The sequence below is a fragment of the Aulostomus chinensis genome, chromosome 11 (assembly GCF_037954235.1).
Source record: "Aulostomus chinensis isolate RoL2024-O1b breed Wild chromosome 11, RoL_Achi_v1.0, whole genome shotgun sequence".
In the NCBI taxonomy this organism is placed as follows: Eukaryota; Metazoa; Chordata; class Actinopteri; order Syngnathiformes; family Aulostomidae; genus Aulostomus; species Aulostomus chinensis.
Window position 1 is genome coordinate 10,219,093 of NC_141330.1, and position 24,992 is coordinate 10,244,084.

The 24,992-nt window shown below is 43.2% G+C and overlaps 2 protein-coding genes across 7 annotated transcripts; both read right to left on the bottom strand.

Moving 5' to 3' along the window:
* Window positions 1-177: 177 nt before the first annotated feature.
* On the bottom strand, window positions 178-9,892 carry LOC147253236 (uncharacterized). Of its 4 annotated transcripts, none has more exons than XM_086218297.1 (4): window positions 9,506-9,889; window positions 9,017-9,129; window positions 4,551-7,014; window positions 179-4,259 (listed from the first exon to the last, which is right to left on the bottom strand). In XM_086218297.1, the coding sequence occupies exons 3-4, from the start codon at window positions 6,577-6,579 to the stop codon at window positions 1,879-1,881; spliced, it is 4,410 nt and encodes a 1,469-aa protein (XP_086074423.1). In that variant the 5' UTR covers window positions 6,580-7,014; window positions 9,017-9,129; window positions 9,506-9,889; the 3' UTR covers window positions 179-1,878. The 4 variants fall into 4 exon arrangements, with proteins under 4 accessions (XP_086074422.1, XP_086074421.1, XP_086074423.1 ...); XM_086218298.1 differs by having other exon boundaries at window positions 187-4,259; window positions 6,363-7,014; window positions 9,506-9,882; XM_086218296.1 differs by having other exon boundaries at window positions 178-7,014; window positions 9,017-9,062; window positions 9,506-9,892.
* A 2,915-nt stretch (window positions 9,893-12,807) lies between these two features.
* On the bottom strand, window positions 12,808-24,924 carry shisa7a (shisa family member 7a). 3 transcript variants are annotated; one of them, XR_015118537.1, is made up of 7 exons: window positions 23,495-23,964; window positions 19,002-21,398; window positions 18,131-18,285; window positions 17,681-17,746; window positions 17,224-17,409; window positions 15,119-17,017; window positions 12,808-15,004 (listed from the first exon to the last, which is right to left on the bottom strand). XR_015118537.1 is itself a non-coding variant. In XM_086218300.1 (7 exons), exons 3-7 carry the CDS (start codon window positions 19,757-19,759, stop codon window positions 16,089-16,091), a joined length of 2,094 nt encoding a protein of 697 aa, XP_086074426.1. In that variant the 5' UTR covers window positions 19,760-21,398; window positions 23,495-23,642; window positions 24,849-24,924; the 3' UTR covers window positions 12,808-16,088. The 3 variants fall into 3 exon arrangements, 2 of the variants coding, with proteins under 2 accessions (XP_086074426.1, XP_086074425.1); XM_086218300.1 differs by adding an exon at window positions 24,849-24,924 and having other exon boundaries at window positions 12,808-17,017; window positions 23,495-23,642; XM_086218299.1 differs by having other exon boundaries at window positions 12,808-17,017.
* Window positions 24,925-24,992: the final 68 nt, after the last annotated feature.

Here is a 24,992-nt window from a genome sequence, read left to right on the forward strand (position 1 = left end):
GACTGAGTGTAGACACTGTAATCTTCAAACCCTTAAATCATATCCAATATATACGCATGTAACCAGAATTGACTTCTGCTCATCCAGTGACTTTCTTTTTTACTCCAAATGTAGGTAAATTCAACTGCTCAGTCACTGAGTAATGCTCAAGCATTTTGTGTACTTTGTTATTTATTTAAGAGCAAGCAGACACATAATTCACAGTCATACAACCACTACCCCCTATCAGTGTAAAATCCATGTGACTGCCACACTCCACACCAGGGCAAAAGTACAGTGTAAATGTGTTCTTTACTGCCATCTTGTGGAGCTGGAAAAGGAGTAAGAGGCTTAACACAGCCATTTATTTCACTTCAACCACACGGATTATATAGTGTAAATATTTATGATTGAAAACTAATAATTATGCTTCACTCACGTGACCAGTAACATGGGTAAACCTGATAATACAATGTATTACTACATTCTGAAAAATCAATTTAGACCACAGTGTTATATGAAATTCACATAGGACATGAAGTATCGGCCGAAAACCCAAATACGGACAGTTGACAGTTACGTTTACCACGTGTCAATCTGTACCAACGTCTGGATCATTTGTAACTCTGGACGAGAAAGGAAAGGGAAAACAAATTATTACACTGAAGGTTTATTCGTTTCTGAAATATAATCAACTACTGACTTTCAGTAAATGTGATAGAAATATACTAAAACTATCATTTTTCTTTAGAAGAAAAGGCTTGGAAGGGGTATGAACATTTCATAAGTGAGTAAAGGGTAATTAAAACAATTTTTCTTTAGAAGAAAAAAAAAAGGCTTGACAAAAAGAATATGATTGCAACACAGCAAGAACTAAAAGTTAGAAGGGGTTAATTATAAGATTGGCATGATGAAGACTGGTTACATACATAAATACATGGAATATTACATTTGCGTCTATCATAGGTCCATGTCTTTAACACACCGTGAAGTACTGTAGAAATAATCACTGCTAAAAAGAGCATACAAATAACATGAGATAAACATGTGTTACAGTCCACTTGTTTAACCTGTTTTCAATCTCTTGGTATAAAAGCTAGGAATATCTGAAATAAATGAACATAACAAGCAAGGCTTTTTGTAAGTTTCTTCATTTTGGCAGGAGAGGGATCAGTGTACTAATTACCATCAACTTTGACATTTTATCTATGTGTGATTAAATCACTAGGGAATATAGAGAAACCTTCAAATCCAGTTTTACACTACAAACGTCTTGGGATATACTGTATAAGCCATCACATACTGTGAGAGTGATATCATCTCAGCAAAAAACTTGACCAGAGAACAAACATGCACTGACAAACTATCAACAAATGTCTCTGTCCCCATGTCCCTACTCCTAATAAATGCACTTTACATTAAAAAAACAAAAACAAAAACAAAAACAAAAAATCCTCAGAGCCGCTACGTGAACAACAACAAGACAAGGTACACAGCAGAGACGTTTATCATACAGCAAGAAGTGTAGCAGGGATTCTAGTTAGGATATGGGGAGAAAAGATACATTAGCAGGTAATTTCACCTAAACATGTCTATTAACTGCACAGTGTCAGCAAAGCATAGTGTCAATGCACTTAAGGGGTTAGTGATGCTATGGAAACAGTCACATCTTTGAAACACCTTCCAAAATAATCTGGAAGAATTTCCTGTGATACTTAAAAGGATGCTCTACAGTAGTTGTTAACACACTCATTCTAATAGTCAGCAGAGTGGATGTCAACTCAGACACCAGGCAAATTCTCCTAAAGGCAACAAATGCCTTTTTAAGTCCCTTTATTTCTCACTTTCCCCTTCTCAACAGATATATCCCTCTTGAATGCCACCCAGATACCAGGATGCTCAGTATCTGTATGGTCCCTGTAGGAATGGCATCTCCCCCTGACCCTCTTGGGCATCTGTCTCTCCTGATCTCTTTGAAAGCTTCAGCCTTTTGCCATCTCCTCGCTGCAGTCCTTTAGCCATGCGGCGGCAGGACACCTTGTGCCTGTGGAGAAGTGTAGCATTCCAGAAGCGAGCTGAGCAGCGTTGGCAGGAGAAAGTCCCTCTGGCATGATGGGAGGCCCGATGAACGAAGGCTGCCAAAGGCCTGTGAGACTGCTTCCCACATACACTGCACCTAAGTCGCTCCTGAGTGGTTGTGGCTTTTTGCGGGTGTCTAACTGCCATGTGGACTAGCAGCCCCGCTTTGCGGGAAAACACAGAATTGGGGCATATAGGGCAGCCAAAACGTTTCACGGGAACTTTTAGAGATGACAGGATCTGCACCTTCATCCCCCCAGTGTTGACAAGCTTATACCCACCACCACCTGATCCTCCTCGCCTAATAGTCAAGCGAAGGGAGCCATGTTTCTTATTCGACTGCCCTCTTATTGTACAGCTTATCTTTCTCTTCTTGTTGCTTCCATCAAATCTGACTACATCTTGGGATTCCCACTTATTTTCCCTCGTATCTCTCCTGTCGGACTTTTTTTTTTTCTTCTTGTGCCGTCTCATTTCATCATTTGATAACTGGACGCTGCAGTCAAGGTGTTGTTGGGACTGGGTACCTGACTGATGATGGGGATGATGGTGGGAGTGATGAAGATGGTGATGTAGATGATGATGTTCAGTGGAGGGCAGTTCCGTAAGAGGCTGGAAAGGGGCTGTAGTGTGAAGCGTGCGGCTGCGAGATCCAGCTGGATAAATGTGCTCTCCTTTCACCCCGGCTGGGGAGTGCGGGTGCTGTGGGGGCATGATTGTTGAGTTTGGAGGCAGAGGCTGTGAGTAAGATGGGGCGGTAGATGTTGAAGACTGGGTGGCTGCAGCATCATAAAAAAGGGGGGAATAACCAGCAGGTGGTTGTGGGGTTGCCTGCTGGTGGCTATGAGTGACCACACTGAGACTCGGCGTCCCGTGGCCCTCGGCGGCAGGGGCCATCTGTAGCAGGACATTGGTGGCAGCCTCGCTCTCTGAAGTTGACTGATTAACATCACTCCCACCTCTGTTGTCTCCAGCACCACTGCTGCCTTCTTGAGGGTTAGACGGCTCAGTGCGGGTCATTCCATGCTGTGACTGCCTGTGTCGAGTAAGGCTATTGGAGTAAGCAAATGCTTTCCCACACACCTCACAGCAGAAGAGCTTTTCACCCCCACCTTCGTGAACTGTCTGATGATGGGCAGTCAGATGGAAGTGATGGCGGAAGGACTTCCAGCATATAGCACATGTGTAAAGTCGTGGTGGAGGTTGGGCCTGTGAATGGGGCTGGGGTTGGGGCGGGGGCTGAGGTGGCTGAGAATTGTTATCTTGGGGCTTGACATCTTGAGAGTAGGTGTAATAGGAGGAGGTGCTTGGTGCTTGGTTCTGGCTCCTGTCTTGGGCCACGCTACATTGAGGGTTTTGATTAAAGCTGTTAAGGTTCTCTGGAGCTGGTGTTGTTGGCACCTCTTCCATCTCCCCTTTCTGGTGGAGTTTACTGTGCCTCCTGAGACTCTGGGAGTAACCAAACTCCTTTCCGCAAATGCTGCATTTGTAATTCTTTGCCCCAGAGTGGACTGTTTGATGCTTGCTGAGGTGAAAAGCCTCTCTAAAATATTTTCCACAAACAGTGCAGTGATGAGGCTTTTCTCCAGTATGAATGCGGTCATGCCTGCGTAGAGTCTCGCGGCGTGCAAATCCTTTACCACAGACACTGCAAAGGTGAGTGCGTGGGAGCCCACTGGGTCCCATTCTTGGAGTGTATTGCCTACGCTTGGGGGGCTGACCACCAACTGATGGATCTTTCTTGGCTCTGGGTTTGCGAGGCCGTTTTGGCTTAGCAGCAGGATTCTGTGAGTTGCTGCTCAGAGCATCCTGGTTCCCACCACCTCTGAAATTCTTATCCATGCCAGAAGTTGAAGAAGGTGAACCCAGAGGACCTAAACCAAGACCACCTAGTAGACCTCCTATGATGTCTCCCCTATCATCCCCTCTATTTCCACTGTTGCTAGCAGCTGTTATAGCAGAAATTGCATTATTGACAGAGCTAGTGACATCATCCTCTGAGTCATCCAGTAGAGAAGATAGGGGCAGGTGGGGCTGTTGCTGCGGATGGTGGTGCTGGTTGTGGCTCTGAGAGTGTGGATGCAGTGTTGGGGCCAAGGGTGCCTTTCTCAGAGCTGGGCCGGCCATCCCACTTCCACAGGGGGAGGCACCAGAGTAGCATGGAGATGGATTACCTTGAGAACGGTGATCATCATGGTAGCCTGTGTAACGATTCCGAGAGTAGTCAGTGGGGTATTTACCATCTGTTCTGTCCCTGTCATTTGAATTCCCTCCCCTTCCAGTTTGAAACAGACCATCACATCCTAAAACTGATTTTGGTTCTCCTTCCCCCACAATGATTACACCATCTTCTTCCTCAGTTTTCCCATATATTACCCCCCTATTGCTTTGATAAGTTCCCCCTCCTCCATTACCTCCTCCTCCACCCCCTCCCCCAACTCTGTCCTCACCATCATTTCCTGTCTTGCTGCCCCGCTGTTTGGGTCCCCTACCTGGCTTGCCGCAGGTGCCTGAGGCAGCATGGTTGAGTAGAGAGGTGCTCTCACGGAAGGCACGACCACAGGCAGGACATCTGAATGGCTTTTCCTCATGTATCTTCTCATGGCGTGTCAGTGACTCTCTACGATTAAAAGCCCGCGAGCAGGTGGAGCAGCCATATGGGCGGGCTGAAGAGTGTAATACACCATGTTGCAGGAGGTGCCCTTTTTTCTTAAAGCCTTTGCCACAATCAGGGCAATGAAATATTTTGTCTGGGCTAGGACAAGAATTGGATGAGGATTGGGAAGATTCTTGGGTCGAATGGGGGAGGCTTGGGTCAGACTGAGTTTTAATGTGAACAGGATTTGGGCCAGTAGTGGCAGTTTTGCTAGTACCAGCTGTGGTAGGCTCATGCATGCGCATATGCCTGCGAAGGCTTGAAAGGTGAGGGAAGCTTTTGCCACACTCTCCACAGCTATAAATGGGTTCTGTATCAGACTCTGTGGTGTTGGGTTGCATTGAGCTCTGGTTATCAGATTTAGAAAGGTGAGAATCATTAGTAACCAGTACTGAGGCAGCAGTGGAAGAGGGAGCAGATGAGGAGGAGGAAGAAACTACTGATGAGGATGAAGATGATGAAGCAAGAAGGGATGATGCATCTCCACCCATATTTGACATACCAACCCCACTTCCAATTAAAGCTGGGGGCTGGCCATGGCCAAGCCCTCCACCGTTACTACTGGTGCTAGGATTACCACTGTGGCCATGGCTACTGCTGCCATTACTAGCGCTATCAGATTTTCTCTGTGGCAAATAGCCAGCCATAGCTTTCTTCCTTCTACTGCTGCTGCTACTGCTACCACTACTACTCGTTCCACCACCACTTTCCCCTTTACCATCATCCTTGGACAAGGATAAATGTAGTGGCAAGGGGAGGGGCAAACCTGCTTCCTGCTGCATCAGAGAAGCTATCTGATTTGATGAGAGAACAGGGATGCCCTGGAAGTCAAAGCCACCCAGCGAGGAGGGCTGGGAGCCTGGGTGGAGCGGGTGGTGAGGATGAGAATGAGAGTGAGGATGAGACAGGGTGTGAGGTGGAAGCTGTTGCTGCTGAGGGGGCTGCTGTGGCGCCTGCTGTGGCTGGGTAGTGGAGTGGCCATGTGAGTGAGAAGAATGCAATGCAGGAGGGGGAGCAAGACTAGTGCTAGGCTCCCCACCTGTCTGACTTAAACCAATACCTAAGTGGTTATGGGTTCCCTGTTGTACAAGAAATTGCTCTAAACTAGCATTAGTAGGCACCCCAGAGAGGAAATACTGATTAGCAGCTAACATGCAACTAAACTGTTGGTGAAGGCTCCGTGCATCAGACTGGGCCCCAACCAACTGGTGTCCCAATGAGCTGACTGCACTGCTGCTAGAAGGGTTGTTAGAAGTGGCCACAGAGGTTGAAGGGGAAGGAGAGGAAGAGGAGGGGCCTGGTGATGCTTGGGGAACAGAGAGGCCAGGATGTAGAGGAGGAGGGGGTGGAGGTGCTGATGTTACTAATCCTCCTAATCCCCCAGCACTCCCACTACTGCTACTTCCCCCTGCAAAGTGCTCAAAGCGGCCTACACCTGGGTGTAACTGCTCCTGTGCTAGTGCTGCCTCAGACGGGTGGAAAGAGCGCAGGAACTGTGGATAGCCTGAGGAATGGCTTGAGCTGCTGCTGCTCATCTTGCTTGACTTTGAACGTGAGCTCTGAGATGAGGAAGGTTGTTGTTGTAAAGGTGGGGGAGGAGGGGCACTCATCTTGGCAAAAATGGAGGCAGAATCAGAAAAGGCGTTACCTCTAGACCCCTGCAGGGGGCCCAAGCCAAGTCCAGACAGAAGAGCTCCAGAAGATTCAGCCTGCTGCTGCTGCTGCTGCTGGAGTTGATGCTGGTGAAGTTGCACTTGCTGTTGATGCTGTAGTTGTCGATCTAAACCAAGGCCTTTGAATTGGTGGGCCTGATGCCCACTTAACATCTCTATAATGTCCAAATTGTATTTTCCAAATTGGAACATTTCCCACTCACTGGCACATAGGGGTGCAGGGCCAAACCTCCAGCACGAGGAGCGGCAAAAAGGTCCCACCACAGACTGGTGAGAGACAAACTTAGTACTAATGAGAGTTTATGCTACCGTTTCTTCCAGAAATACTTGAATGTCAGCTGAATCTTAAATTTGTTTCTCCGGACTGTATAGTTTGGCTGTTGTAACTCTCTCTTGATCATCCACTGCTCACAAATTACTTCCAAAAGCAGTGGGGTGGCTGAGGAGATCAAAGGGTAAAAGTGTCTTTTTGACAAGTTCCGTCTAATTTCAAAATTGCTTACAATAACTTTTACTGAGAGGCAGTTCAATTGACATCTTCGTGTTCCCTTTGAGAGTTACTGCATTGACATTTTCCTTCATCTAAGCAAGACTCCTCATCTGCGTTCAGCCAAGACGCTCCTAAAGCTGAAAAACAAAGTTCAAAAAGAGATAAAGGTCATAGAAGGATAATCTTGTTGAAATGCTTTCATTTCATTCAATTAGTCTTTACTAATAACACATTTGCCCCACCCCTCACATTAAGGAAAATCGTATTTTCAATCACTTGCAAATTTATTTGGTAACTATTAATAAGACTACTATAGAGTAATACAGCAGCCCTGCAACAAAGCCCTCTAAATTTGAAGATTATGATGTTCAGTTTTCACTGAATCAGTGTGAGAGAAGAGCAGATTCCTTCTCATCGTTATTCTGGAGGATGCAAATTGTGGTTCTGTTCAATTATACTGGGTTCTAGATGTTCCTAAACTATAGCCAGTCCATTCAAATGAATTAGGTTGGACCACATATTCAGAATACTTTCAAAAGAGTTCAGTAACACGAGTTACTAACTCCCGAATTATCGTTAAAATAAATCCAACGCTTGCGTCAATGAAAGCTAAACATTATAATCCTCATAAAGGGAGGATAGACTGCAAGACTGTTTCACTGTATTACTCAGCATTAATCTCATCTATGTATCCCTATTAAATTAAGCGTAGATGCACAGTAGTTTACACAAGAGACTCAGCCACCAAGATAACAACATAATTTGTCACAATGTGGTTTCTTATTCATACGGCCATCTTATAGCCTTACACAAGTTTATTGATCTTGTAATCCCTTTCTATTTAACCGTGCCACGTGGCCACAACTCAAGCAGCCTTTATGTTTAAGTGAGATAAATGATCACTGTATAATCCTATTCAGTTAAAATGAAAAAGTTGAGCACAGAATGTAAATGAGAGGAAGATACACAAGGATATAACAATTTAAAGACATTTCTTCTTTTTCAGCCGCCTCATCAGATCTATCATACTGAATATTTCCTTTTTTTTTTTTTTTTTAATCATTTACCATGAGGTGGTTCTGCTGGATTGAAGTACACCAAAAATGACGAAAGTTCAGTCTCACAGTCATTACTATAATATCTACTATGGGGTTAATATGAATCTATTGATTGGAAATAATATACAATTTTAATTTCAAAAGAAAATCCAATTTGATAACAGTCATAAACTCAACTATTCTCCTACGGCAATTTATGTATTTTGCATCATGGTAAAAACAACTGACGAGGAAGTGCCCTCTGTGGCTGCAACCCTTTGAAAATATTCTTTTTGTGTTTTATGATTTTACACTGTTCGTGTAGTGAAACCAAAGGGACCCACGTCCATCATGTATTTTATTAATATCATATGTTTTTCCCGCTTTTAGAGAGTTTTAGTGTCAGTCCTTACCCAGATTTACCTTTTCAGCATCAAATTATTCATTGCGTTGAATCACACACACTGGAAAGCCTTAATAAATGTGTTTAATTGCAGGCCAAATTTTCCTGCAAAGAATAGTAATTATTTTCATCCAATCCTTGCTGTCAAGAACATTTTTTGGGACTGAAAATAGTCCCCCGGTGCACCAATGATTTTTTTCATGTCTGTATTGGTTCATTTATTACAAGGTGGTCCCAACTTAATACAAGCGCTAATTACAACAATAATCATTTCAGTCTTTGCTCAAAATCGGGCTGCATAATGATATTACATCTATTTAATATTGGTTGCAATTAATTCTGCATTATCCATACATGACACTTAGCTCTTATCACTTCAATGGTATTTACAATGTGAAGTTTCAAATTAAAAAAATAACATTCCACAATAGAAATTAAAAGATTTTTTCCCTCACTTAAATAAACAAAGAAACGGAGTTTATTAACTGCATCGAGTGAAATTTTAATGTTGGACAATGTTACAAATAAAAATTTTACTAAGTATTCCAAAACACCGCACGATACTAAAAAAAAATGCACTGAATAAAGTTATTTACATGGCCGTTCCCAATATTTTTTTATCACTGGAGAGACAAAAAGGTGATCCGGCCAAACTCCAATTACTTTGGATTTCGATACGCTCACCTCTTGTTTTCTTACCGTTTCCTCTAATCGATCCGATGAACCAATAGGAAAGTACGTTCCCCTGGCAGATGAGGGAGATATTATATCGCAAATTAGAATGCCTCTCATTTTATTGTAAATCAGCAATCCTGAGAAAAAGAACAGAAATGCTCAGATTAACAGCAGAGCAACACTCGCTGCCCAATGTAAACATTAGCGGGACGTTAACAAGTAACAACGGATGCGCTGGGGAAGCCATCTAGTAATAGAAGTGATTAACCTTTCAAGAAAAACCCAAACATTGGACACGCTTGCTTTCAAAACTTAACGGTTCTTTCTAGAAACACATTTTACACTGGCTCGACGAGCTAATTGGAGCCACACGCAATCTAGAAACCCACAAAAACCACTGTTTGCTAACGTTAGCCATCAATCCTAGCCGTAATATTAAATACATGCAGACAATCGTTCGGATGCTAATGCTAACTTGTACATCTGCTTAACCTATATTTGGAAAATGTTTACCTCGGCTTCCAGTTGCAGAGCACAGTTGCAGATGGATGAGGCCTGTCACGCCTTCTTCTTACCGCCTAGCTAGCTATCGTCCGCTTCCATTTCTGCGTGCTGTTTTCCAGTCGTTAGCCAGAGCCATTTTCACCGACACTGAGCTGGATAAACGCGAACACCGATCCCCGCACAAATCAACGCCGACGAATGCCGCTATTGTCTTCATACCATTTGTTTACGAACGTTTGCGCGGACGGGGAACTTTTGCAATGAAAATTCGACGGCGGAGAAAATTTGGATGGTCGGTGATAATATTTTTGGGTAAAAGTGAGTGACGTGTGCTCCCTTAACATCGGTCCTTTCCGGCCCTTGCAACATTTCCGGGTAGCACGAGCGGGGTTGACGGACAGTCGTATAGACTCATAGCGGATTAGTTACATGTTGAGTTCAAACCCGGATCTTCACCCAGTAATGCCGTTTACCACAGTAACCTACCCACCTCCACTCCCACACCAGTGTGAACCGTAATATTAAAAGTTCCAGTCTCTATGGGAGGTTATTCCCCAGGCTGCAAATAGCCGAGAACACAGGCCCAGAGAAAATCATCCCTTTAGGCTATAACCTTTCTTAAAATACTCCGAATAAATGCAGATTGAATGTACCCCTTAATATTCCCAATTACAAATTTAGTCATCATATAGTGCATGTGATTTCTTTTTATCACTCAGTTTTCACAAACTATTCATTCAATTATGCTGTATAATCATAGTAATGTGTGCAAACCCTCAGGAAGAGTGTTAATCTTCCCAAAAATCAGTCATAGATGTCATTACTAAATGACATAATAACGCAAATGATTGGAGCTGCAGTTGTTTGTGAAATTGACCCATTATCTGGAGAGATGTGTTTATTATAAGAGCTGAGCTTGGGAGATGAAACACATTCTGGGGGAATTTGACATTAAAGTGTGTCTGAACTAATAAATAAGCTCATTAAAATGTAATACTTTTGGTTGATATACAGTAATATTAATATGCATCATGTCCAGTTTGTCTGTCTGTTACAACAGCTTGAAAATTTAATGTTATGTTAATGAAGAGTCATTTATTTGGATGATAATGGTCAGTGGGCTAGAAGTTGTAAACCAAGACAGCTTGTTCTTTAGCTCATCACTTCCCTGTTAGTCACAAACACCCGCTACTGTTGAGCTTTTATAAGCGCTACAGCAATATTTGAGACCATGTGAATTAAATGCATTCATGAGCGCTGCTCTTTATTTGCCAATAATATTTCTGCATGAAGTGATCAGCCTTGAATCAATTAATACCATTAATAGATGAATAGCATGAGTAATAAATATATTTAGTATGACACATTTAATACATTTTCTACAGATGTGAGAAAAAGTGATGTGTCAGCCTCGCGCAAAATTATAATTTCATCATCACATAGCCTACATCTTGGATTTTATTCAACCATTTTAATCACTGAGATGAGAATAATTTCAGCTTCTCTTATTTTTAAGGATGTTAATCATGTCTGGGGAAGGATGATAATCAAGTATAACACAGAGAACCTTTCAAGGCCCTGAAACTCTTGAGTAACGTGCATATATTTATAATTTGGATATTCATTTTCAAGGAAATGTGTTGTCAGAACCCTAAACTGAGCATGTGCGGTTTTCACCATGCTGAACAGATATAAACTCACAAAAAGATAAAACTAATGTGGTCATTGCACTGCAGTAAAGTACGTCAATACTGTCATGTACCGAATCTTTTAAGGTGTCATTTTGGAGACTGATGAGTTGTACTGTGTCATGCACAGAGATGTTTCTGATATTTCGTCTATATTTCTTTAAATAAGAGTTCACACATACGCTGCATTCATTATATAGGTGTTGCTATGGACTGGTAAGTTGATATGATCCAGAAACAAGGTAACACGATGTTGGGTTTCTCCAACATAATTTACATGCTATTAACCTTTCATTCAATCCTGTTAGACAAAAGGTTAAAGGTGTCAGTTGTGACATTCTGAAGAAAAGCTTCATGCTCAATATTTCTTGAAGCTGAGGAGCCACTGAACCTCCTGGTGGTAAAATGTGCAAATTACAAATGTCATGCGTCAACGTCAGCCGGAGCTTCAAATCAAACATAATCATGTTGTTTTCCCTTTGTGTACCTCCTGTAAAAAATAAAATAAAAAAATTCTAGTATCAGAGCAACAGCCGTCGTCGTCTGCTCTTTCATTTAAGCCTTCACACATCTCACAGCAATAAATGTAATCACAGGAGGTTTTAAATATGAGCTCCATTGTCTTTACCTCCCCATACAGATCCAGCTGGGGAACAGCGTGATATAACCTTGTACTGAGGTGTTTTGGAGCTGTGAATTATTTGAAGACAATTTCATTTCATGTAAGAAAGCAAAGTTATACACTGTACGCGTCTTCACAGCCCAGTGATGAGTGCTTTCACAGAGCCGCGTCGTGCTCGCAGTGCTGAAGGCTAAACCACATCGAGCTGCTCTTCCTCTTTGACCCTTTATAAAAGGCTTAGTTTCAGGATTATTTTTAGGATTTCAATATCATAATGTATTTGATGGACAAGTGGCTTGAACTTAGTCTAAAGTGGGTGCGATATTTTTTGCAACACATGCAGCAAAAGAGGAACGTGCCCGCCGTAATCCTATAGAACTGAAATGAATATTATTGAATTATTTAGTATTCATTTACTAAAACTGACAAAAAGATTGAAACCCTTTCACTTTTATCACTCACTCCATGATATTTTTGTCAGTTATCTGTGATTATCACAGGTACATCGCTCCTTCACTGTATTTATGTTTAGTAATGAAGTCGCGCTGAATGTTAAAGATAAATTCATCTCATCATGGGCGCAGGTTTCTGATCCCTAGATTTTAGAATACAAAACGCTTTCATTTTCCCAGATTACATCGTAAGTATTTGTAAACTCATCCAAATCAAGAACTGTGCAAACAAAGTGAGTTTTGCTTGCAACCATCATCCAGTACCAGAGAGACAGAGGACATATTTCCAGTTAAGTTGAACATAAACTATAATTTATATGACACTTTATCCCAAAACAAGGTTGTATATGGGTTTTTGTCCTTGGAAATACTGATGACAGCGATGCTGATGCTAGTGGAGGATTAGGTTGGATGTGACGCAAACACGTCTTTCAAACTACAACGGAGGCTGGACTCAGATGTTGAATACGGTGACAGACCACGGTCGCCACCGGTCAGTCGATCATTCAATAACAGATACAAGAAATCTCACACTCTTCAATAAAATGACAAAACATTTTTCCCACCAACTTTATTATACAAATTATCTGTAATTATCTGTATCCAAGGGGATCGATGCATTGTACGATAACAAAAGGGTTGCTTTGAAATTTATAAGCATGAAAATAGATCCATGAATTTTATTAGGCTACTGGACAAAATTGCTGTCCCTACAATTTACTTTTGGCAATACTTTTTTTCCCTCCTTTTTTTTTTTATAATTACATTTCAGGTGGCCGTTAACCATCCTCGCTCTAAATGAATTCATAATGGTAAAAACACACACCATATTCATTCATTTCTTTCTGAAAACTAGCTTTTTAGCTCACTAGCCCGCATGTTAGTTAGTTCTCAGTTGTGAAAAAGAAATCCCGCTGTAGCCACATCGAAGGCTATGACAATAGAAAGACAACAAAATGTTATGAGTTTGGCACTGTACAATTCATTAAATACTAACACAGAATTTGTTGAATCCTCAAATTAATGTCACTCAAAATATTCTGATTGTACTAGCTATACAAATTACAATACTTGCACAAATTAGATTAACCATTTATAAAATTGTGATGATGAGTTTCAATGGATATGGCTTGTGAGAGATTACAGACTTTGCTACAGACCTTTTTGTGGCTCTAATAAAAAACATTACTGTATGTCATCTGTCCTATTTCCCTGAAAAAAATACACTGGACTCAAAGTAGTTCCATTACACCTCCGTTTCTCTCCGACTTGTGTAATAAACATTCATCCAAACACACATAAAGTATGGCATCATGGGTTTAGTGTGTGTAACCCACATTATTGGGTCACACTGCTGCAGCTAATCAAGTCTGGTCGTAACAGATCTACCCCACATTGGCTTTTATAGAAGGCTGCAGATTTTTTTTTTTGTTTTTGTTTTTTTTTGTTTTGTTTTGTACCCGAGTGGAAACCTAAGTATTTGAGATCAAGGAGTCATAAGGCCGATGTCTAGGCACAATACATACAGCTGGAAAACTGGCCATGTAAGCATCAATGACCTTAAAAGTCCAGGCATACACTAAAATGCCTCGTAATGAAATGGAGCTGGCATGCATCAAGATTTGGAATGTTTTTAAAAACTTGAATTTATGTCCAGATGTATGAAAAACCAACTAGTCATGAGAATGCTAGTTATTTAAAAAACAATAAACACTTAAATCCCACCAAGTAAAAGAACATCACATCATAATTGTTAATAATAACCATAACAGTTATAATAATTATCAATAAGAACACTCCATCATATTCAGAACAAGTACATTTAGCACTGTGTATAAGGAAGATTGTCCGAATGATATTTGTTTCATCTCTGTATCCTTTCACCTGACTGAACAACAAAAAAAAAACAACAAAAAAATAAAAATAAACGAGCAGGAACGGATTCCGTCTCCGATCTGTGAAATCATTTTTGTTGGTAACAAAACAACAACAACAACAAAAAAATCCTTCCTCAACGTGACGCTCCTGCACTGATCAGTCACTTTCAGCCGTGCTTTTACAGAATGTAAACCTTGAGGACACGATACAACGTATCTGGTGCAAATATATCAGGGGGTGGGGGAGGGGTGGGGGTTCGATTTGTGCAAAGGTTTGTCTGTGTGTTTCTCTTTGAACTGTGCTTAAATTGCTCTTGTTTTTTTTGTACACATTAATACTTATGTCATGACAATATCAACACAAAATCAAGAGAAAGAGATAGCATCTTATATGGACCACAGATATCACATACTACAGTGTATAGGATAGAATAGCCCTTAGTATTGATAAGCGTTGTTATTGATGATATTTTTTTTTCTCTTTTTCTGTTTTTTTTTGTGTGTTTAGTTTCGTTTACTCATACTGGCTGAAGTGCGTTATGTTACAGCAAGTTCTTTGTCCGAGGATGGGAAGGGCCTCCTAACCCCCCGAGTCTCTCACGGCATATACAGAGAAGGCCCCGTGATCGCCCATCTCTCTTTCTCCCTCCTCTCTTTCTCTCTCTCTCCCTCTCTCTGTTGCTTTCTTAGACAATCCTTTAACTGTACAAAATATCATTGACTTGTGTCACGTGTCACCTGGTGAGGATAATAAATGGTGATTGTCAGACCAGCTTCCTTTGTGGAATTTTCTTTGTATCTCCGAAAAATGGCTTTGAAGTACAGTTGTGTAAGTGCAACCTCTGCGTCGTGGTCTACTCATTTGTGCTCTGTTCAAAACAAAGGAAGAAAAAAAAAACGTTCGGGTACAATCTGCATTAAAGCAACACATCTCAACTTGTGTGTGTCATTTATAATCATAATGGCTCTGAATTATTTGGTACCTTGTTAGGTCCTCATTTGTAGATCGGGACATTGTGAAACACATCATAATATCATCTTACACGTCGGTAACAGTGTGAGACTTCCTCTGCGCATTTGATCTAAGGTCACATGGAAAAAAAAGGTAACCCAGGCATCAGATTGGTAATGTGGGCAGTTTTTTTTTCTGTGGGTGAGGAGTCCGGCCAATAATATCAGGCCGCTCTGTCTCAGTCAGAAGAGTTCAAACAGCCCAGCACCTCATAGTCGCCGATTTACACAGGAAGCAACAAATATCATTTCTGTCTCCTTGTGTCTGGATGAGGTTGATCTCCAAAATCCCTCCCCAGGCACGCAGTCTACTCATCTGCTGCAGATTCAGCTCCATAATTCACGTGTCATGTGCTGAGCAGTCCAGCAGGTAGTTGGCTCACTTCTTGATTAAATTCTGTGGTATAATGTTTCTACACAGTCGTCCTCTTCATCAATATGGCTCCTGAGTACTTTTTGAAAAACAAATATATACATATATGTATATATATATGTATATGTGTGTATATATATATATATATATATATATATATATATATATATATATATATATATATATATATATGTATATAAACAAAGGTATGAACGACAAATCTGTTGGTTTTCGTTTTCACTCCTCCAGTCAGTCTTTCTAGTAATGGCACCGCTGTATATGGCAATATGGCGAGTTCTCTTACAAAATATGGCTGATGTAGGCTATAGTTGGAACAGATATTCCCCACCTAGAGTAGTCATTTGATAAGTAGTCATAGTTAAGCTATTTAATTACAAGATACCACTAATTAGAATAGCCTAAACACATGGTACTGTTACTATGTTATATACTAATAGTTTCATCCCTTGTACTTGTAAATCTAAATTAAATGCAGAAGGGTGATCTAACTTCACACCTTTAATGGGGGGTAGCGGGGTGGGGGGGTTACCCTACATTAGGCACTAACTTCACACTGTCACCTCATTTTTACTCCCGGTTCTGATACCCTGACTACCACCCCCACTTCCTGCTGACCCCCCACCTCCCCCTCCCGGTATGAAATGTAGCTGCTCAATGGTATTCTGCCTTTTTGCTGCAAACGCCATCCTCCTGGCACTGTGGCCCCCTAGTGTTCCTGTTCCCATGACTACCCCCGCCCCGGGCATCTCCCCTGCCCAGCCCATTCCTCCACTAATGTGCCCTGTCATGCCTGTGTTCCTTTCCTGCTCTCGGCCGGACGTAGGGTGAGAGTTCATCTTGATCATGTGGTGTCGGTCAAGGGAGGGCGTGGCACAGACATTCTGCTGGGACTGGGCCTTCTGCTGACGAGGCAACGTGGGGACAATCCCTCCGGTGTGAGCATATGGATCTACGACCCCCATCCCACCAACACCCATCCTCTCCTCCAAATGATCCGGGGACATGAGCAGCCGTTCCTGTCTCTCCTGCCTGTCCTGCCTGTCCTGGGTCTTGCGGGTGAGGGTCTGAGTGTTTGAGTTCTTATTGGAGGCAGCCATAGCTTTGTAGTACTGGTGCTGCTGGTTCTTCGACAACCGGGACAGGGTTCCTGTGTTACCAGGAACATCACCCATGTTGAGCAGCTGGTCAGTGGACTTGACTTTCCTCGGGGGTTTGGAGAGAGTATCATAGTTGGGGTTGTACTGGGGCTCGGGGGGGTCCAGGGGGTAAGGGTTAGGAGTGGGTGAAGCAGGCATGCCAGAGGGCGGTGGTGGAATCCAGGGACGCATCGCGTGTCTGGGGAGGGTTCCTCTACCGCTGAGTGTGTAGTCTCCACCCCAGTGGAGGTGATGCTGGGAGGACTGGAGGGCCGGCTGGGCTGTGTGAGGACGCCGCTTCGTGGTGCAGTAACCAGACGAGTATTCATCAAGACCCTTTTCTGCAAACCAAATAAAAAATCTCAGAATTGTTTATCAGCACAGTAAATACTTTCAGCTCATAATGACACATCCTGCACATTATGATATAGTGTCAAGAGTGTCAGCGTGTTGCAGCGCTAATGAAACCACACAATAAAGAGAGCGAGCGGCAGAGAAACCGGTACATACTGTATGTCCTCATCTCTGGGAAAATTAATGTTCTTACCCAGCCGTTTGAGCGAGGAGTATCTGTTGAGCTCAGGCTTGGTGGCACTCTCGTAGGAGGGGGGCAGCTGAGCCAGGTTGTGCAGGGAGTGATGGAAGGAAGGCTGGGATTTGGTGTTGTTGTGTTTACTGGAGAGCAGGGTGCCTCCAGCTGCCAGCTGAGCATTGTTCATCCGCGGGGTGCGCTCTACGGAGACCACAGGGAGAAAACGACGTGTGTTAAATGAGATTTGCTCCTCTGGATATAACACACTGCATGCGGCAGAATCTTCTAATATTCACAGGAAAAGGCAGATTATGACTTTCACCGTAAACATCTGATGCTATTATAATCAGAATGATTGTTAGGATGAATGAGTCTACTTTTCAGCTTAAACCCAAGCTGAATGTAGCAAATGAGGCATCATGCTGATTACATGTCATTTACATAGGAGCTCGGCTTTCACCAGCTGCCTTACCGATAGTTGCCGTGTGTTTGGGGCTGGTTCCTGATGAGTGGATGAAATTGTGCTGCAAGTTGCCCACTGCAAGTCAAAGAAAAATAATCAGCTCACGAAAAAGATTCCAATCAATTGTGTATCAGCATAAAAAGAGCGAGGAAACTACTTTTTTTTCAATCCATATACATCAGTTCACAATTCCAGATTCCTGTGCATTTAATTTCTTCAAGTGTATTTTTCCAGGCCACAGCCAGTTGAGAGATTACAAAGCCAAACATTATTATTTCTGTCTTTGGTAAAGATTAAAAAAAAAAAATTGTTGCACACCCCTATTGAGGAGTCTTATCTCCTGCAAACATGCATTCATACTCAGGCCAACTCAATGTTCCTCTGCATACAGACAATGAAATTCTAATCATGCTGTTGTTTGTGTTGTTTAGCAATGCTGGAAAAGCCATAGAACCGCACATCTGTTGTCCTTGCTGGGCAGGCCTGGGGCGTAAAGATTTTTTGGAGGTCTCCCCAGTGTTCCCTGTCCGTCGCCCACAGCCAGAGCCACGCTGTTGTTTCTCTCATCCTGCTGGACCGGGCTCGACTGGTGTCGCAGCATATCAACTAGAGCTCTAATGATGTAATTAACACAAACACAAAAGGAAGTCAAGGTTAAACTTGTCAGTAATCTACTGGCTTACATCTCTGCATCATGACAAATGGAAATCATGCTGATGAATGCTATTATCGCTCATATTATAGGTGTGTGTCCCGAGTATAATTTGTTCCTTTAATTTGGCTGGTGAAGTTGTTCATAATGATCGGATTGAGTAGGCAAACAAACACATTGATAATCTTTTAAATATTCTGTACTTGAATTTACATGCTCGAGTGACAAATAAGGTTTTGCAGCCTCTTTCACAATTACCTGCAACATCTTGTACATTGTATGTATCATGTACATGCATGTTTCAAAAAATAGGCTATTTGTTGTTTGCTCAATTTATCAGGACAAACAATTCCTTTAGTTCTGGTTACCGACCCCTTCCTCCAGTCCAAGACAGAGAATATAACCTGCACACGAAAAAATCAAAAACGTCTATATTGCTGAAATTACTTGTCATATATGAGATAAAAAGCCCAGAGGAATCAAAACAATCATGAATTCAGCAGCAGCCACTCGATGAAGATCAAATATGTTCCAGCTGATGACTAACAGCGTTATTGTGTGCCCAGAATAATGAATCTAGGCCATTTATGGAGTCCTGAAAACCCAATTTCATTACGGCATTCAAAAGTAGGAAGTAACAAATCCAGCAGTGGAAGAAATGACTTTTCAAATCCTCACCTGGGCATATTGAGGTCCCTTTGGTTGGCTTCCTGCTGCACTTTATTGAAGACCACTTTGATGCCCACAGCTACAGCCACCATGAACACAACCACCCCTCCGATAACAAAGCCCGTATTGTGGCTCTGCTGCTTGAGTGGATCAAAGTCTGGGTCAGGACCTAATTCCTCTGTTATAATCATGGTGTCTGTCTGCGGCTTGGCCCAGTCTGGGGAATCATAGTTTTTACACATGTCCTGCTCCAGTTGTCGGCTGCGCTCAGGACAGCAGAAGCGGTAGTGGCAGGTTCCGCAGCAGTAGATGAAGGTGTCCTTGGAGCAGTTGAAAGCGCTGTCGAAGTGTCCCATGACATCATAGTAACCCCGACACACGTCCATCCATACATCCATCAGACGTGGTGCAACCTTGGCCGCACCTAAGGGAGGTGCAAGGGCCTCTGCTGAAGTCACATTCTTGGGGAACATGACTTGGGGCAGCGGTCTCGGTGGTGCCTCCAAGACTTCCTCTGAGTTTTGAGGAAGTTTCCCAGGACTTTTGTTCCTGTCTTGGAGGGCAGCTGGCCGGAGGTCGGCCTGGATAGCGATGAGCAGGAGAGAGGGGCTGGGAACGGTCTTGGGCTGCTCTGTGAACTCCCTTCCTGAGGGGTCTATCTGCTGAGGAGGGGGGGACGGCGAGGTCTCCACAACATAGGTATATGGAGCAGTGAGGAGGGCGAGCAGGGAGACGGCGAGGACTCGGAGATTGGTCGTGGGCGTCATTTTTACATGACTAAGAGATCTATTTTCTGTTGTTGAGTCAATGCAGTTACAACGCTGTATCCACTTTTGCAGTTTAACCCACTAAAATGGCATGTGAAATATTCAAGTAGCATGTACTAGATGTTCGTGGTTTATCAGTCGTTTCATTCAGCAATGTTGGAAGATAAGATGAAAGTCCCAGCTTATTTTTTTTTTATAGATTTTCTCAGATGATTTCTGTGCAATGATTATAGAAAGGTTCAGGAATTATAAAACTGAAAAGGACTAATGCTATCAAAATCAGTTCATAGGTTTCAATTATTGGTGGTAATGGAATTCAAATGGTTTTAATAGGCTGCCAGAAGGGAACTCTGAATATGTAATGACTTCATCTCTTGCCCTCCAAAATCACTTTGCAAGTCTAGAAGACGAAAATGGATGCAGCTTTGTAAATGTGACAAATTGAAAACAACAATCTTCATGCTTTTAGTCCTTAATGTCTTGTTCTACGTGTCCTGATGGAAAACAAAAAGAACCTCTCGTCTTCCTGGATCTATTTTTTTCATAAGCAAGTAAAAATGAGTTGTGAGTATTTCCATGAAATATGGCAGTCCTTTACATTCCTGTGCTGGCTGTGGCACCTGCAGATAGACCAGTCTTTTCGCAAATGTAAACAGTTTTATCTGTTTTGTTCCTAGCAGACTATTTCAGTGTGCCACTTAATACATTCAAAGTTGGTACATGGGGAAAACGTATGGAATCAAGAATTCTGGTGAATATCTTTGCTGTTTTTTAGCATTGTAAACAATCACTACTGCGCTATTTATGAAAGTCTGGACCAGAGACTCTGCTTCATTTGAATTTTTTCCAGGTACTCTATAGATACATTGTGTACTTTATCTCAGTCTTTTATGCAATTAGTGTATCAGTACTCGCCTGGTACGCACTGTTACTGTGATTGGGTTGGGGTGGTGGTGGTGGTGGGGGGGGTGGTAATGAGGGAGGCTCAGCTTAAGTGCTAGAAGACTGTAACAACTGAAAATCAGGAGTAAGCATAAAGCCAGGCAACGACTCCCAGCCTGTGAAAGACATCGCAAAACGCTTTTTAGATGTTCAGCTTTTAGGCACAAAAGATGCCCGTGTCATTTAACTGTATCGCTAATTAGATATGAACTGAATAGCACATTGCTTCACCATGTGACATGTCTCTCTCTGAGTAAAAATTATTCCTGATTCGTCTCCGAGGTTCAAAGAATATCACTTTTGTTGAGAAATATGTAAATGTGTGAAGTTATTGTGTTGGAGGTGTTGGCAATAATAGACAGAGGCAGATCTGTCTCCCACAGAAATTATAATTACATGTAATTATCAAAACGTCCCTATCTGTAGCAGAGAATGTAGGCACAGATGGGGGAGACAGAATGCTGAAATCACTGAGGGTTCCACTTGTTTCAGTTACATGCTCCTCTAACCTTCCGAGGAGAGTTCAGCGAAGGAAAAATGAGAGACACAAAGCAGCAGTTGTCCCACTGACTAATGTTCCAAAAGAGCTCGCCGGGGGAAATTTTTTTCCTCCTCCTAAATGTCTCCTTGATTTCCAGAATTCTCTTCAGGTTTACATGTCGACAATAAAAACTGGAATGTGCTGGTCGAGCGTCCACTGTAATACAAACAAGAGACGTGATTAGAAAGAAGGTCTGCAAGAAAGCAAGCGAGTGCTTCTTCTCACTTTTTCAGCATCCGCACACAGTCGTTTTTATCAATCGCATTATGTGTTTTGCATTTTTTTTTGGGTAGTGAGGGGTGTGAGTGTGTGTGTGTGTGTGTGTGTGTGTGTGTGTGTGTGTGTGTGTGCGCGCGGGTGTCTGTGTGTTAGTGTGACTGTTCTTGTTGCAGGGTGCTCCTGGAAAAGCAGGGATATAGAGAAACGGAGAAAGGGAGCAGAGGGATAAATGCAGGGTAGGGATTTAAATGAGCAAAGAGATTGTGGCGAGCAGGAAGAGCCAGAGGTATAGATGCAGAGACGACCATGAGTGGGAGGGCGGTGTGTGGGTGGCACAGAATCAAGTACATTTCTCCCAGCACTTACCAATACAACATCACACAAACAGATCTGCAAATACAGTACATGCCACACACAAGAGGAGTGCTAATCAAGACTGTAAATGAGCTGCTGCAGGGACGTTGCAAAAAAAAAGGAAAAAAAAAGGTTTTGTGCATGTGAGAGATGGAGTAGGCATTCTGTAAACCTCCTTTTTAGTCCGTCTCTGCCTCTCCTTTATTCCTCATGTTCCCTCCTTCTCCTCTTTCTCCCTCTTTCTCCTTCTCAGATTCTGTGCGTGGGTTGAGGCAGCTAACTCTCTCAGAATAGCACTGCAGCTCTGTCTGTGTGAGTGAAAGAGGCAGTGAAAAAGAAGGGAGGCAGAATCCAATCTACACCCATTTGCAGAACCAGATTTCAAAGTCACATCTGCCCGACTCTCGCTCAACAAGATGACACTGATGCTGTGCACCATCATCTGCGAGCGCTGCTCCATCACACATCCCACAGCTCATTGACTTGATTTTGCTTGACCAAACCACTCCTCTGTACTGGTGAAGCTTCCCTCAGATTCAGATAACAGCCCAGATTTCTTTCCTCTCATCCCTCCTGCACCTGTAAGACCTCATGTAACATACGTGCAGCACAGTTTTTTTTTTCAGCATGCATCCTTTTATCAAGTGTACCATTGAGGCATTGCAGCAGAGAGGGAGAGAGAGCGACGATGGGAACCCACGAGTGAATGGCACACATTCAGAACTGAGGGGAAGCATACCAGAGTTACGTGGCCGCTGGGGGGGCTGTGGGGAGGGGGGGGGTGGAGGCAAAAAAGATTTCCACGCAGATTCTTGGCGTTGCAAGTGATTGTATCAAAGCAAATGAACCGTAAACGGCCGCTCGTTTTTGTGTGCGGGATGCAGGCAGAAGCGCGGACGCGGGTGGCCGTGCAACCATGTCAACAGGTGTTTGATGGAAATGAAAAGAAATGGTCTCTATTCCAACGCGCGCGCGGTTGCGAGAGGTATTTAAGTGAAAAATAACGAGGGGGGGGGGGACATTGAACCTTATGAGACGTTGAACACATTTAACAATAAGTGAATGCCGCGGATGTTCAGTCTTAACAGTGAATAGCTGCTGCGCAATGAGTCGGAATGTGAATGTGCACGTCGATTCCTCGCACTTCAATTCACGCTTCATTGAATTAATAAGTTGTAACTTGTAATGAACAAGCATGCGGCTAATGATGGACATGACTTGCATGTATCAGAAGGCTAAGAGTGCGTGGGTGTATCCGCGCCGGTGTGTGTGTGTGTGTGTGTGTGTGTGTGTGTGTGTGTGTGAGAGAGAGAGAGAGAGAGAGAGAGAGAGAGAGAGAGAGAGAGAGAGAGAGAGATCAGTGGTCTTGTTATCAATATTCTCATAATGTCTTTGTGGATGTATGTTAGGCTGACAGTGAACATGTCTGCCCAGCATCGAGCCCGTTGTGGCGCAGCTTTCATCCAAATATTTGTTTGACAGCCTTCGTTCAAGCTCACGCGATTAAAAAAAAAAAAAAAAAACTCTTTTGACACACGTAAAAAAAAAAACTAAACAAAAAACAACAACACGCAACAATAACATTCAACAGTTTTTCCCCTCCTGGTATTCCATTAATTGATGTTGCGTTAATTAAACAAAAACTAGAGAATAAAAAGGTGCATAATGTCGTGTCTTACCTGTGCGTCGCTCTGGGGCTGGATGCTGGAGAGCAGCGCTGGCTGAGGGAGCCTGCGCACTGGAGCTCCGCGGCGCTCAGATGGCAGCCTGTTATTGGAGCTGGAGATGAGGAGGGCAGCTCGGTGGCTCTGCTTTTTAAACGTCCACCTTTTAAAAAAAAAAAAAAAAAATAAAGAAAAAAAAACAATTAACCGATGTGTGTCTCCACGAGGTTAGTGGTAATCCGACTGACGGGGGGAACAAAAACGCGAGCAGGAAGGAGCGTCTCTGAATACACGTGATAATTCAACTAATATGTGGAGAGGATAATGAAAAATAATTTTAAAAAATCCAAGTTGTTAATTCAAGCGGTAATTTTTCTCTCTATTTAACTTTTTCTCCCCAGCTGAAACTGCCTGAGTGTGGTTCCCGTCATATTTGACGAGCGAGACAGGTTCCACCGCCTAACTGCGCCTGGCCTCGCGGAGGTCCGCCAGTGATGGAGCGCTGTGATTGGTCGGTCCGACTGGTGCTCGTGCGACTCTCAAGTCTTCCCAGCGCTGACGGTCATTAGGCCCGTACACCCGGTGGCGTTCATCTTCACCCCCCACCCCCCCCCCCCACCCCACTCCCTCTCATGACCTCCACCCCCACCCCCATCTCTAATTGAATGACCATTAAGACGCACGTTTCATTCAATCGATTAGTCATGGGGGGGGGGGGGTACAACACCTCCTGCTAACCCCACTCCACCATCGCTCCCACCCTTAAAACACACACAAAAAAACTTAAAAATGTTTAATTGAAGCAGCCGATAAATTCAGCAGGAAGACCTCCGAAGTGTGTTTTTGTGTGTGTGAAAAAGAAGATGGTGGGGGGGGGGGGGGGGGCGACGACACAGAGACATGGTTGCCACAGCAACTGTGTCATTATGTTGGTGGCAATTATGAAAGCGATGAAAACAGGGAAGGGGAGAGGATTGGCGCAGAAAGCTTTGACACTGGAGCGTGAACGAAACTGTCAATTAGACACATAAGAGATGTCTTTAAGTTGAGGATGGGGGGGGGGGGGTTAAGCTATGTGCAAAAAAAAAAAAAAAAAAGTGAGATGGAGAAGGAAGGTTTCTACGGGGTGAGGATGGAGCCTGCCTCCTCACGACCCTCACGTCAATGGCTCATGAATGAAACTGGCGTCCAGCACATCCGACCCCGGAGTGGCGCGCCTGACGGCAACCAGACGATTCTTTCAAGACGATGGCGAGGCAAAGCTTGAATTTGGATTTGCAACGGAGGTGAGCGTTTCCAAAACTGGGCCAGTGAAAAGTGTGAAGGGTTATCCAGGACCCCAGGGGGCCAAGAACGGCCTCATAATTACCTGCATGTCAGGCTGCTGTTTCAAGGTGGGTGGGAGACCAGTGGAGCCCGTCATTAGAAAGTCCAATGACGCTCTACCGGGTGTAAGTCCATTCACAGGTTTGCTGGGGCGGATGCAATTACTGTTTTCCTCATTTTGGTTTTT